This window comes from Struthio camelus, chromosome Z (assembly GCF_040807025.1).
Source record: "Struthio camelus isolate bStrCam1 chromosome Z, bStrCam1.hap1, whole genome shotgun sequence".
Lineage (NCBI taxonomy): Eukaryota > Metazoa > Chordata > Aves > Struthioniformes > Struthionidae > Struthio > Struthio camelus.
The window spans coordinates 38,568,112-38,583,543 of NC_090982.1; the positions used below are offsets into that span (position 1 = coordinate 38,568,112).

Sequence of the window (15,432 nt, forward strand, 5' to 3'; positions counted from 1 at the left end):
TATAAAAAAGCATGTAGAAAATTGCAATTTTTAACCTAGGCCTCAGCTGAAGTTTGGAATGCAAGGTGTCAAACCATTCAGGGGGCATTCAGAAGGCTGCTCATATATATACACTGAGTTATTTGCCTCATGAAATGGGAAGCAGTTTATAGTTTCGCTCAGAATTAATGTGAAATGGAGAAGTACTTTCATGAGATAAAATGTGAAAATATACTCTGGCCTCGAAGTTTTTGTGACCTGCCTTTAGTGTCAGTTACTCCCATTCTGACTCATGGATTGCATGAATATCAATAACTCAATGAAATTTCATCAAATTGTACTTCAGAATATTCAGTGACTTTTCCCCTATATGTTACCAAATAACATATTCACGCATAAGCTTCCCTCACTTAATCAAGCTCTCTCACGGGAGATCAAATAATAAGTTGTCCTATAGTGGTTAGGGCTATCTCTTTTATTTTGAAGAAAAGGAGAAAGTGCTTTTTGAGATCACAGTTGGTAACACCTTACTTTCCAGGTAATTTTTGCTACTCGTTTTCAGCTTCTTCATTTTGTTTTCCAAGTGTAAGTAGAAGAACACATTAGGCACAGACCAGTCTCTCTCTCTCTTCTCTCCATTACTTCAGTGCCAGCGTTAACTCTGGGACAATTCATATGTGGAAGAGGCATCAATCATGGGTTTTGTGCTTGGCTGGCTTTTAGTTGGTGTTATCATCCCTGGATAGTTTGCTCACAGATAAATTTATATGGGGATCAGTACAACCCAGCCACAGATTTGGTCATACTCTATTATTTGATGTTCACTTCTCTCAAATCTAGCACAACAATGAATCTCAACATAAATAAGCAATTTCACCAAACCGTGAAGGACAACTGGGAGAGCTAAAGGTAGGGACCTTAAAGATACAAAGCGCTTCTTTGCACAAAAAGAGGAAAGAAGTTTCCCAGGGGCATTCAACTAGGGCCTGCTTCAGAAAGGTATGACCTTTTGGTTTACATACTAATTTCCCTAAGTATCAAAAGTACAGGAATTATTGTCCCAGGAAACTTTAATCAACCATGTAGTATTATAAGGTATCTAAGAGCAGTCAGTACAGATCACTTCAAATAATGATAAAATATATCCTTTATGCATTCAGCTGCATAATACAAAATAGAAGAGAGAAACCATTTCATGACCCCCGAGACTGCAGCCTGAAGCCTAAATACTGAGTAAGTGGTGACTACACTAAGTAGTACATTAATAGCTTACGAAATGCATCTTCAGTACTCAGGACACATTTTATAAGCTATTAATGTGGCTGTATAAACGATATCTTTATTTTTCAAATTTTCTGAAGTTAGTGACAAATTCACAATTTATTCAACTAGTTTCTAATAGTCATCTACAAATTACCTGGAGTTAGGATTTGTACACTTATTTTGAAATAACCCACATGACTACATCAGTGCAGTAACTTCATAGGGCAGGTATGTTTTCAAACTCCACAGTGTACACTGACGTTTTACATAAGAAAAATAAGATTTCATGTTTCTGTTATGCCAACAGAGACATCACAGTCCTTCGGATCCAAATTCAGCTCTTGACTCAAACTTGGGAAACATTGAAATGAATAATGAAAGAAATCTGGGCAGTGCAAGCCATGTACTGGTCCATTCCAAGCAATCCTATGAAAACGGCAGGCTTTAACCTTAGCAGTGCACAGAAATTGCTCGTAGTCTCCTGAAGAGAGTAACATACCTTCTGCATTGCCATCCGTTAATGCTGATGGTTTCACAGGCTTGTGACAGTGCTAATTTGAAGGATGGCCCTTGATGTTCACATGTCGCATAGACCATATATCAGTCACTAACTCCAGGGCAATAAAATAAACACACCGCTAGGAAAAGTTTGTATCCAGTCGGTTTCTTTGTGTTGCTGCAGTTTTCAAAGCGTATCTTTCCCAGTTTTCATTTAAAAATGAAGTTTATGTGCAGCAAAATCCTACACACCATTATTGTTGCCATGGTAGGGATTTAGGGGAAGAGTAACATGAATGGAAATAGAATTTCCCTTGCATTGTCTCTGATAATTAATGTTGATGAGAAGGGAAGAGCCAGAGGCTGTACTAAATAGGACAGTTGTCCAAGTAGAGTCGATCAGTGTGAAAAATTAACCTTGAAATGCCGTCGAGGTCAGCTTTGTTTCGGCCGATTTGCAGTAGAAATGCTGATAACAAAAATAAGATGCTAATGAGGTAATTTAAATCACACAAATGTTGCAGAATCCCGTCATTTTTAAATACACGAACGCATAGCTAAGGCATTTTCTTTTTTGTTGTTGTTTGTGGATAGAAAATGCTCTTCCTATAGAAAACTGGCTGTCCCATTGAAGGTAACTCACTCAGTTTGTTCAAAGGTCTAAGCAGGACTTGAGTTTCAAATTCAAAATCAGCTTTGATTTTCTGCAGAGCATCGCAAAGGTCTTACTTTTTAGAAGAAGGAAAGTAACATACATTACTTACTGGTCCAGTGTATGTGCAAAGAAAACATTCCTTACATTTCCAATGCTACTTCAATATGCATCCTGAGAGAATGGAAAACAAAGCAAAAAAATTCACAGCATTTTCCATCTTTCATTAGAAAGTTTATTACATTAACCTACAAGTATGGGAAGTGAAATAAATGGTAATGAAGGGCAAAATGATGAACATCAGTCATCTTTGGAAAATAAAAATATTTTAACAACAAAACACTTTTTTTGTTACAGCTAAGAAAAAAAAAGCCAGACATACTTGGTAGGTTTTCTTTAAAAAATATATTACAATTCAATCATATCAAAGTGAAGTCTTGTGGGCTAGAAAACTGAAAATAGAAGAGTTAGGTCCAGTGCTCTAGCACTAGTATAAGTGTACCAAACATGGCAAGATTTTCTGTACAGTAATTAATAAACACACACCCATTCATTTTCAGTCATTTAAACTACTGTATTATACAATCTTTAATATAAAGCATTTTCGTCAAAATTAGCTTCTGTATTCTTCAGTCTGGATTTTAGAGCTGCAATGTAGGAATTGTTATTTGGAAACACACCTAATAAGAAATTCAGTTTTAGTCACAGTACTTTGAAAATCCAATACATTTTAAATAACACATTCCCCACTTTTGATTTTTCATTCTAACTTCACTTCAATATTAACTTGACTTTGCAGACTGTCTCAGCAGACAGTACGAGTACAATGAAATCTGCTTTCTCCTGTAATCTGCATGCGCATCTGCAATTATAATTAATAGCAGTTCTCTGGGTAGATTAAGATGAGGACAGTTTATGTGTAACAGAGTGATTAAAAAAAAAAAATTTGATAAAGTAAAGAGCCGTGAGGTTCATTATGCTTCTAAGTGACCAGAATTAATACGCCTACATTGTTTAAAAGTTCAAAGTTTATCCTCTCTACATCCTTTAAAATCAGCTATTGACTTTGTGCACAATTTTCTACTTTAATAAACTGATAAATTGCTAGGGATAGCTATCTCAGTTTCAATGATGTCTTTCTCACTATTGTAACGTGAACATACAGAGACAAAAGGAGTCTCCATTCACAGCCTGGTGAAGCCAATCCTCTATACAGATGGTGATTACTAAGTTATTACATCAGCTTATTCATTAAGTTCGTACCAGAACACAGTATACACGTTGAGAAGTGTTCTTTAAAGAGCACACTAGGATCTACAAAAAGGGCTACGTAACAGTCACGAGGTTTGAGTTGTGAGTCTCCGCCGAGTTAAGAGCAAAGTTTCCTCCAGAAGAAGCCTCCCTCTCCCCCATACAAGAGATAGGAGGATGGCTAACTCAAGTCCGATGTGCTTTTCTTCCTTTCCAATGATACATCGATATCATTTAACAAGACTATATTATCCCGGCAGGCAGTCGGTCTTCTGAGCATCTGTCAATGATCATCCACAAAGAAAACTCACAAATCTTTAAACTTGACCTAGATGTCTTGCAAACACAGCGCTGATATACGCAGACTGCTTACGCTGACTACTCAGCAGGAGTTGTACCCACGTACAGAAGGCTGACTTTGGTGGTGGGTGTATTTAGAACATAAGCAATAGGCAAAATGATCAGAAACTTATCTGTTCTCATGAGTATTTGGCTGAATATATCACTTGAGGATATGTGACCTACTGGAAATTTTCAGACAAGTTAAAAATCATTTATTCAGTTCTTCACTGATGTATATCAAAAAGAACTGGTTATATTATGAAGAATACTTGACCTAGCAGTCTCCAAATTATACATAGAGCAAGAAAATAAATTTTTGTGAGCCCACGATTGCTAAGTACAGCAATTTCTATTCACGGCATCAGAGAAGAAAGGTTTTATTTTAATGTCTGTCTCACACAGTACAAACATGTATATATCAGTAGCACTACATGTACCTATGTGCACACAAACTCAGTCGATACTTTGTCTTAAGGAGGGATTAAACGGTGGTTGGCTTTTGAAATCTTGTAGGCAGTTTCTATAATCGCAAAGTCCAAAGCCGATCAAACGTCTACTCCAAGGATGTGCAAGGATTGCCCAAGGAATTGCAAAGCAGCCACTGCTTATGTCCATCAGGAGCAAAGACCGTCAAGGGTCGCTTCATACAGGCACATCTGTTCGCAGCCTTGAGCACACCCACAGCGATGCCTTCAGAAGCAGCGCTCTCATTTTTCACCACTTTAATGACAACAAATAAATGCAAAGTACATTGCGTTTCCATTTCAGCCCTGTGATTCTTTTTCAAATGAAAACTTTTTTTTTTTTTTTTTTTTTAAGTTTTTCTTACGGTTGATCCTCTGCAATGCAGTTAGTATTCCAAAGGCAACGGGTTCCAATTTTCCTAGGAATATATCAACGCCATCACAATAATAATGATAATTCTTTGTCTGAGACTGTATTGCGATCCAGACTTTCAGATAAAAGAACCGTTGCGGCACTCCTTGTGCTGAGCTGGAGAGCGCATACACCGAACTGTTGACGTATCATCTGCCCTTCGCATCATACAGCCTATCACAGTTGCGATGTGCTGAAACGCGACCCCGGTGCAGAGAGAAGGGAGGACCAGTGGGACTTTATGCTTCCCATTATATGCCATACGATGCAATTTCCCATATCCTTTCTCCATCAGCCAGGGATGCACCACGCCTTGGGAGAACCTACTCATGACAAGCTGCAGAGTTAGCATCCGGGCAAGGTGGAAAAGGCTGCTGGAGTTGTGCTACCAGCATGCTAGCAGGTAGCACTGCTGATATTATCAGCAGTTGCAGCCAATACTGCCACAGCTCAGCCTATCACTGTTAGGTTTCTAAAGGTAACTTCCACTGAAAGAGAAGGGCCAGTTTAAATAAACCATTATATTTTGGGGCTGATATTTTTGGTGCACAATTTTGCATCAAGGGATGAATTCCTTGGCAAATTTTATTTCCGCTGAATTGTACAGGTCACAACTGACTATAGGAGACAGAGAAAGGAGCCTTTTGGAAGGATGAGCTCCATCCGCATAGTCAATGGAATGAGCTAAACTTTAAAGACAGTCTGCTCTTTCCTTTTCTTTTGCTTTCTTATTATTATCCTCAACAAAAACACATCGCAGGGTTTTTTTTTTTTTCCAATTAATACATTAATTTAAGCTATTATGTGTTTGCTAACCACCTATGACAGACATTAGTTTTACATTAATCCTCTCCCTCCCTGCCAGAGGGCTCCTTAACCAGACAAAATAAAGGCTAGTTGGCAAAAATGCAAAAATGAAAAAAAAAAAAAGACACAGTAGAGTATTTTGACAATTATAAGCTAGATCACTAGAAACATAGATGCACAGTTTAAAAATGGAGATACAAGTTAATGAAGAATGGGGTACATGTGTCACATTATTAGCAATGCAAAAGACCAGCTTAAGCATATTTTTCCCTACATCAACTATAAAAAAGAAAAGGTGCCTTTTCAGCAAATATGCACAGAGATTGCTTAGTTGTTTCGAAGAAAAAAAAAACAGAACATTTTACTATTTTTATCCTATATTACAGTCCATATTACTACCTGTTTATAAAATTTAAACCTTTCCTTGCACTTCAGATTTACAGCGTTCATCATCTTTGTCCTTTCACTCTCAGTCCATGCCGACAAAAATAAACTGATTTATTTTACATATTTTATGAAGTAGTTACTGATATGTTATGCATTATTGGTTGTATATGGCAGAAACAGTGGTCAGAACTGCAACATATGGATTTGAAACGTAGCAAATGATTTGCTGAGGACTGGTGCTGGGCCTAGAGAACCCAGTGACCTTGAGGCATCACATAATACTGACGTATGTAATGCTTTTATCATCTTCAAAACTATTCAAAAGCAAGGTATTCCCGTAACCAGTAACAGACCAAAATCTGATGATAGTTTTCCCAAACAATTGCAGTATTGGGCCTTGCTATATCCCATCAGATCTTGTTACTTAATGTCTTGACTAAAGATCAGAATGGAAGGTAAGTTTTGGCAACACAGTTTTTCTTCTATGTAACTAGGAATCAGATCACCTGTACAAAGTGGCATTTGGTAAACTGCACTGTCCTGGGAGTATTTCTACTCTGAAACATGACAAAGTAAATCACAAACATGAAGTCCATATTTAAAGTAGCTGAAACGAGAGCTGTTACCAGAATTGATCTGCAAACTACTATTTTTAAGCCAGCAGATTACAGTGTAAATGTGCTGCATACCTGTCTCTATAAAATTAACTGCTGCCAAAAAAATCCCAAAAAACAAACAAAAAAACCCCCACTGATCAGGATCTCCTATGCAGCATCTGTCCATCTGTCCCTTGTACATACAATACAAACCTCATCTTGAGATTCCCGGTTAATGTATAGCAATTGTCTACTGGACAGATTAGGAGCCAAATATGATGGTAAATTAGAGGAAAGGGCATAAACCACGCCACTGTTCTCCTCGAGAGTCCCACTGTGCTACACATTAGCTTTCAGGGTCATTCGCTGCCGACCTCCTTCGTAGAGGACGTGGGGCTATCTCGCACTGGTAGCAAGTCATAATGACATGGAATGTGGCTGTTTTTTGGAAGATCATAAGGATCCTGGCTGAAATGTCCACTGTTACTGAACGCTCCCTGGACAACACTCACCGTAGGTTCTGCGACAAAAGAGAACGTATACACTGAGCGCAAGAAAAGGCAAACAGAAGGCAAGCAGAGTATTTCAGGTCAGTCTGCATTGCAAAATATTCTCTCCCTGCTGCTTAAATATATAGATTCTTTGTTGTGCTGAGTCCTGAAATGAAGGTGTAGAAATAAAAGTCGATGTTCATGTGTCTTGGCTTTACACCAAATAACATCTGTGAGCCTGCATCAAGGCCCTGCCATGAGTGTATTTAATGACAGAACCAAGCAGAGTAGCATCTGTTCCTGGTGCGCAAACAAACTAAAAAAGGCAAAATTCTGGCCATGTTGGCCCAAATTTGGGGCTTTTAATCAAGATCTTAAGAAAAATCCTTAGTAGCACAATAGGGATCCTGATGGATTCCAGAGGAATCTCTTACTGGGAACAGAAATAGAAAATGATATGCTCTAATACACGTGACATGCACACTATTTCAGTCCAGAGATCATAAGGATAATTACCATTCCACAAGAACCCCAAAGGCTTCTCAATAATGCAGCAACTACATAGGACCCATATCAGCAAAATAACACTTTTGTGGGTGAAGATGTTCCTTTTTCTGACCAAGGAGAGGAAACAGAGCTCTTCTATCCCTCACATACACCTAGACCAGCTGTATTCAGTATTTCGCAGCCTAATCCAGAGCTGAATAATACTGCAGTTAAATGCTGAGCTTATCTTTGGCTGTTGTTTAAAGAAAGGCTTCCAGACTAGGGAAATTTAGAGGTGCCTTTGGCTACAGAACAGAACTGAAGGTATTTCAAACTGTCTTCTCAGGAATTACACCACTTTATCTCAAAAGAATGAGTTTGTTATAGCTTTCGAGCAGGAGACAGAATCTGAAAGCATTAACCTTTTTTCAGTGATTTTCCATGTGTTTTGACTAAACTGATCCAGAAGAAGAGTCTTGTACTCCTTGTCCTTAAGCTTCTCAATCTAAAAATGTAGTCTGTACTTACCAACTTCATAAACATTCTTATTGGCTGAAGCCGAGTTGGCAATTTCGGCGTATGGGGAATCCCTGCGTGCTGGTGACTTCATTTCAACGTATCCACATTCTGAATTTTTTGGTACAAGAGCTGGTGGGTCTTTTATAGTAGCATATGGGTTTTCAGAACTACTTAAAGAGCAATTACTTAAATTGTATTCTGAGTTCTTCACCAGATCTGAAAGAAGAGAAACAAACTGCTCTTTCAAATGTGCTACGTAAATATGGGCATTGCTACTATTCAGAGAAAAATACGTTTTCATTTCTGAAAAACTGTGCTGTTATACGGACCTTCTGTAATTTTAAGTTCTACAAAACTGCTCATAAACGAGTATTTAAATGGAAACTAGTCGCAACACTTCAAAAATTGTCTTACATAGCAATTAACAGAGCCACTTCCTACCTCTCTGCTCTTTTATGGGTCTGATCTTGCCATAGGCAAATTCTTACTGCCAAGTCTGAGCACCTTCAGTTCCCATTAAACACAGGTAATTTGCAGAATCAGGTTTTAATTGGCACTTCAGAATACCTTTTGCCTTTGCAAGTGCTAGACTCAGGAAACTATTAAAATAACTGATCTAGTAGACTGCTCCCCATACTAACGGCTAGGCTGGTAAGGTGATTTCTAGGAAAGGCCCCAAGTTTGAGTACGCAGCCATGAAAACATGCTGACTAGTAACCAGTTTCTCCTAAGTTTCCATAAGGTTATGCATAGGAGAGTTGAGGAGGACGCGTCAGATGGCTTGTCATTTTGAGATTTGACTGAAAGACAAATAACTGGTTTCAGAAGTATTTTCTCATGCTGGAAAGAGATTTTACAGTATCCGTGTTATTTTCTGTGTTACTTTGTATTCTGTGTTATTCTGCGGTATTCTATGTTGTTTCAGTTTTAAAGCTGAGACTTTCTCAGTTGGTTCTGAATATCCAGCTTGAGACTGACTATGAGGAGCTGATCAGTAAATACTGGCTTATAACTCAGTGACACCTTCAACGTATTTGAAATTAGGCCTCTCCTAATCCTCCAAAACCAAGGAACGTCAGGTAGCAGCTGCTACATATTTACCTCATTATTCTTTTATATTTAGCTACGCTTTTTTCACTGTTTGGATATCTAGACATTCGAGTCACCTTGGCATACCTGAATCATGCAACAAAAATAGTGACTCACACCAGTACAGTCCAGTATAAAGTCTCGTGAGAAAATCATGTAACTTGAAAGATCAAAATATCATTTCCCTGAATTTCCTGAGCTTTTCACTCCTCTCTACACATTCATACTTTCCAAAGGCCTGCACTGAGCTCCATGAAGCACTGCAGGCTTGTCATGGCACAGTCCTACGTGGATCACGCCAGCTGCAAGAGGAACTGGATCTCCTCTAAAGCCTTTCTCTGGAGGCAGCATGAATCCCTACCTGGCTGACTGGGTTGAAGTTAGGGGCCATCCCCTTTTATGGGCCAGAACAGAGCCATGTTGTGATTCAGGTAATACAGGAACAGTTGATGTGCGGGACATGAGAAGCTTAGAATGTCTTTTTTTTTTTTTTTTTTTTAAAGAGAAAAAAACCCCAAACCATAAAAGCAATCCCTCCCCTCAAAGAAAACAACTCCCCCAAAACAACCCTTCATGCATTGTTTCAGTGACTACGTACAATTTAGTCCAAAATTATTTTATATTCTCTTTCACAGAAATCAAAGATGATTTAGAAGAGGAAATTAAATATCTATATTATTTCATTTAAATGCATCAGAAAATACACTCACCTTTCAGGGATTTTCCCAAATATCCCCTATCAAGTCCAAAAGCACCTGAGGAAAATGATGATACCAGAAACATAGCAGCTTTAACATCAAAGTAAAATGATTAGATAACAGCTTCTAACCTTCTAAAAAATTGCTTTGTGGTTAATTTCTACCCTGGCAGAGGAATGCTCTTACAAGCACTGAGCTACCCAGTCCAGAGTTACAAAAGCATTGGTCCTATGTGCTTGCACACTTCCAAATAGTAGCTCCCTGAGCAAGGCAGGCGTTTAAGGTCATAAGGGACTATAAAATTATCTACTTTGACCTCACATATGTCACAGGCCATTACATTTCACCCAGTTACTCTTGAATGAGCCCAATAACTGCTTTTTGATTAAAGCGTATTTTTTGTCTGAATAAACTGTATCTCCCAGAAAGGCATCCATCCTGACCCGAAGACCTCAGGGTATAGCAAGTTCACTGCAACTCTTGGTACTTTACTCCTAAGGTTAATTACTCCTGTCGTATTTTTCAGGGTCACTCCTTTTCAGGCCCTTGGCCTACAGGAATGGCCTAAAGCTCTTTATGTCCGTGTCTACAGCTATGCAATTGTCTGCTATTAACACATTTTCCCCAGGATAAACCCGAATATAAACAACAGCAATCAGCAGTGACTGACAACTGGTTCTGGAGATCTGGCACTTATCTAGTTGCTAATCCATTCAAATAGCTTTAAGTGATATTGTGAAGTGCTAATTTTTTAAATCAGAATGCATCGTGGTACTATGTTAGAAGCCTTTCAAAAGCCTAAAACTATTATGTCTAACACAGTATCTCTATCAACAAAACTCACAGTATCCAAGAACAAAATTACATTATTTGGGAATATCTGTTTTTAATAAAACAATTGGCATAAATTGTATTCTCATCCCATAAATCTTCCTTAATTAGATGCCATGTCAACTGTTCTGTTGTTTTTGCCTGGACTAATGCCAAGGTCCCCAGCCCAGAGTTACCCAAGTCATCCCATTTTCTCTCTCAGAAAACCAGCATGTCATCAGCATTCATCCAGTCCTCTGGAATCAACCCGTCTCTCCATGGTTTATTACTATAGGTTAACCACAGCTAATATCTCTTAGGAGTTTTGAGTACGAGGACAAACACTCTAAGCAAACGTAGAGCTGAAAAACATTATGACTGAAACCCTTTCGTGAAAAAAAGTTCTTAGGCTGAACTATGGTTAGCTGAAGATTTGGGATGAGGGGGTGGAAAAAATAGTGGCTGCAAACTACGATTCTGATTCCCAGAACCCGATACTGGTAGGGACCAGAAATGATGGTGGTGAAACAATGTTCTAAATTATACTAGCGCTGAAAATCCCTATCAAGCTTTTTACTGGTCAGAGATATGATCAGTGCAATCCAGTGCAAGCCTTTTTGGAATTCATGAAGGATGAAAAGACAGCAAAAAGCAGGACATAGGACTTTCACCACTTGGGGAATTTCCCTTCATAAGAACAGTGCTCTATCTCTTGGCAAGCAGGAGCCTTAACTCGGAAGATGCTTTTAGAATGAACATATAAAGCAGCTCAGATGATTAGAAGCTATTTTTCATGCATCAGTTCCATAGGACGGGGACTAAAACAAGAAAAAAAAAAGAAAAAACCCACAGAACTATGCAGTCTCCCAGTGATTTAATATGAATCTGTGTAATTTTGCCAGAGTGGATCCTTATTGCATAATACCCACTGTCTAACAAAACTAATATGCAAACGTTTCTATCAAAATAATGTGTTCTTTTGCATATCATGTCTGCACCGGGCATCAGTCTGTTCACTGTTCCTCTCAACCAGTCATATTTGGTCTCTGGGGATCCGCCTTAAAGGAAGGTCAAACCCATAACCCTGATCCTCACACACTGCCTGACAAGCCTGGCATTACAGGTTTTGTTACACTCTGTAACATACTGTCACAGAAGAACCCTTTTGATACCACTTGCCTGGAGAACCAATCCTACACGGGGAAAAAAAACTCTGCCTTCCAATCCATCACAACCACAATGAGTAACATCCACCTTTTCCTCCTTTTTTTTTCCTTACCAAGCTCATTGAGGTAACCACCGTGTTTCCAGTCTGCAGGCAGCGTTCCCGTGTAGTCCATGACGGTGCCTCGTTTTCCAGGTTCCACATTTTTAAGATTGACAAACAGCTGGTTGTTTTTTGACTATTTCAAAGAAAGACAGATAACAGGAACTGAAAATGATTAAGGGTTGCCGAATTTCTACAAGGTGATAATCAATGAAAGTAAAAATAAATTCAATACAAGACATTAGGGAAGAAAGTAAAAGATATCAGAGGCTCATCTACACAGAAGCCTCTACATTTTTATGTTTTACCTTTGCCAGGGTCAGTCTGTCCATGTTGTTGACATGAGGTGGGGTGGTACACTGTGTTAGAGTATGGTAACTAGGGTTGGAGAAGTAGTGACTGTTAGCATTTCCACCGTTACCATGAGGCATGGTTTCTGAAAGGAAAGTAAAAAGAGAATGAGCAACTTGATGTGCCATCTCCCTTTCTAAGATATGTTCTTGACAGTGCTGCATTAATTTCAGCATTTGGTCCAGAGTTTCTTGAAGAACAAAATTCTGAAAGTTTTGCATACATTTAAATCAACTAAACAGAGCAGTAAGTGACTATCCATGACTTCACTTTCAGCAAAGAGCATTCTCAAGTGTTACTGGCCGGCTTCCCTTTCTGCCGTGGTTCCTTGCTCTCTTTGCCTCCTTCCACTGTCTGTAGCTGTAGCACTGTCCTAATTGTAGACACTTTTATCACCAAGGCCACAACATTTTCTGGTTCTGCTTCTACTGTATCACTAACCCTGCTGCTATTGTCAAAAGATGTCTTTATCTGCTCTGACAACTCCATACTCCCACTGTTTAATGCAAAGAAACATTTGGGGATGTTACACAGTAAAGCAAGGTGTAGGTATGGTCAGCGAATTCCTTTACTCAGCAGGAAACATATTTTACAAGGGTTAAACAGCTTTACAGCATTAAATGCAGAGGTTAAAAAACTGACACAGAACAAACTAAATGACTATAGATGCTAGACCAGCATCCTTCTGCACTCGGATGAGCCACCTCTGCCAGCTGAGAGGCAAACACATGAGCCTGCCCTAGCACCCCACGCGTCTGGTGTGCCAGTGGCGCTGCCAGCAGGGTCCCAGCAGCCGCTGTCCCGGAAAGGGGCACTGATAGCAGTGGGTCTCGGCCTTCATCCTCTTCAAGAGGGGAAAGCTTGCCCTGCCTCTCTTTCCAGTGAGGCTTTCAGGGCAGAATTTCAGATACCCTCTCTGGGAACCAAATACACTCCTGCTCGCAGTAGCACTCACTAACGCAAAGAGGTGCAACGTACGCATTCAAACATTGTTAGGGCCAGATTTGAACCTCAGTTAAAAGCTCAAAGCCAAGAGGGGGAGAAAAAAAAACCCTTCTGCTCCAAAATTCCTGCACAGATTTGCACTTACCTGCAATGGTGTAATCTGCATTGATGACCCGCATAGCAGGGGTATAGGTCACTGCGGGCATATGTGTTTCTTTCCCTTTCTGCTTGTGTCTGTAAATGATGAACAGCACTAGCAGGAAAAGCACAACCAGGACAAGAATGATGATGCCTGCTATAGCCCCTATCTGGTACGAATCAGCAGGGATGGCAGTGCTGGTACGGCTTAAGCTGTTCAAGTTTCCCACTATAATTACACCAGCTGAAATACAAACAACGGAAATATACAACACAAATTTATGCAGAGGCTCATGTGTCAGGAGTAGAGGACAGTATTTCACTTCTAAATCTTTCTGCTAATTCTAACTGTATCTAATAATGCAAAAATAGAACTATGTCAGAAACCAATGTAAAGACAACCCTAGCCTTAAGGAAAAGCATTCATCATCTTTATAGAAAGAGGTATTTCATGGATTTGAAAAAGTAAGACCATTCTCTAGGCAAAACATACAGAGCAGATAAAGCACATGCTCTATCAGCAGCTTTGGACAGCACTGCAATCTAGAAGATTTCATGCAATCTGCACCTGAGCGTGTTGCTCCAATAAACTATCTCTGAGGCATCTAATATTTAAAAAAATCTACAGAGTACATCTAACTTAATAAAACAGACTATTTAAACACACATAATTTATCAGATTAAATTAACAACTGATACAGACATGACATCTAATAGACTGATCCTGTTTTTAGAGAACCCAGTCACAATAATTTTATTGCATCTAGGCTTTTACCTTGATCACACCTGGCCCCCTTCCAGCCTGGGCTGCAGTAACATGTTCCTGTAATGTGGTCACACGTGGAGTTGTTCAGACAGTCGCATAACTGCCGGCATCCATACCCATAGGTACCTTGAGGGCATTCTGCACAAAATAAGATTAAATAAGTACACATCAAAAGTAGACGCAAGTTATTGCTGCTGAAATGTTTTGCTATTGCACACCTACAGGATCTTATATGCCCGCACTTGAGCTTTGTCAAATCACACATGTTTTTTTAAGTGGCCAGCAGATGGCAATATGTTCTTACTGGTAGAACTCTACCGAAAACACTTTCCCAAGATAAGCAGGGATCGTGGGTGCAGGTATGTGCGCAGGCGGATACGCATGTAAAGGCAAAAGGGGAATTACACTCAGAAGTTATTTTCCATGACCCATAATCTTGGTGCTTCTAAGGAAATGAATATGAAATCAGAAAAACAAAGATTAACAGGCTAGACGACAATGAAAAATGGACAAAAGGTGAATAAAGTGCCAGTTTTACACCAGGATGTCAGGTATCCCCAAGTTATTCAAATCTCAGCACTTGAAACATCATGTAATCGTATAAGTGATGTCAGATATGTGGCTGGTGTCATGTCATATGACATATGTGCTACTGTGGTAACGGAGTAGGAGATAAGAACTGTAGGAATGAGTCTAATATACACCATATATTTATAAAGAAAATGAAACCGGTCCTGCACTGCTTATAGCATATTTTGACATCATAATGAGAAACTATCACCGAGAAAAATGTGAAGAACCTATGAAAAGTAAGCTAACTGGAACAGTTTTACAGGAACTTGTCTCTCCCAAAATGATTTGCATACAATAATTAATTACTGATCAAAGTGTCTGCTTTGCCACGTAATTAATATGGTAGAGAATTATCCTGCACCAATAACAATGTTTTTTTTTTTTTTGTATCGCCACCTCTGTTAACGTGTGACTTTACATTATTGTACTACAGATGGTTTGAAAAAGTGTGGTGTTTCTTCTCCTTTTGAGATTCAATTTTCTGAATGTCTCAGGGGTTTTGTAACTAGACTGATTTGTTTTCCTTTTTTAAAAAAAAAATCCAACTCATCTTTTATTTATTCGTACATTAGAATAATTTACAAGATAATGCAACACAATAGGTGCCAGAGAAACTTTTTTGCAGTCTTGATAAAACCAGATACAAGT

The 15,432-nt window shown here is 39.0% G+C and overlaps 1 protein-coding gene across 3 annotated transcripts in view; it reads right to left on the reverse strand.

Annotated features, from left to right (window-relative positions):
- Window positions 1-2,604: 2,604 nt before the first annotated feature.
- Window positions 2,605-15,432, reverse strand: part of LOC138060825 (multiple epidermal growth factor-like domains protein 10) — a 106,616-nt gene continuing 93,788 nt past the window's right edge. For all 3 annotated transcript variants that reach the window (XM_068927129.1, XM_068927128.1, XM_068927130.1), the window contains 7 exons: window positions 14,221-14,349; window positions 13,453-13,689; window positions 12,320-12,447; window positions 12,024-12,147; window positions 9,947-9,991; window positions 8,157-8,363; window positions 2,605-7,171 (listed from right to left, as the gene is read on the reverse strand). In XM_068927129.1, coding sequence (XP_068783230.1) covers window positions 7,011-7,171; window positions 8,157-8,363; window positions 9,947-9,991; window positions 12,024-12,147; window positions 12,320-12,447; window positions 13,453-13,689; window positions 14,221-14,349 — 1,031 coding nt within the window. In that variant the 3' untranslated portion in view covers window positions 2,605-7,010. The remainder of the gene's footprint in view (window positions 7,172-8,156; window positions 8,364-9,946; window positions 9,992-12,023; window positions 12,148-12,319; window positions 12,448-13,452; window positions 13,690-14,220; window positions 14,350-15,432) is intronic.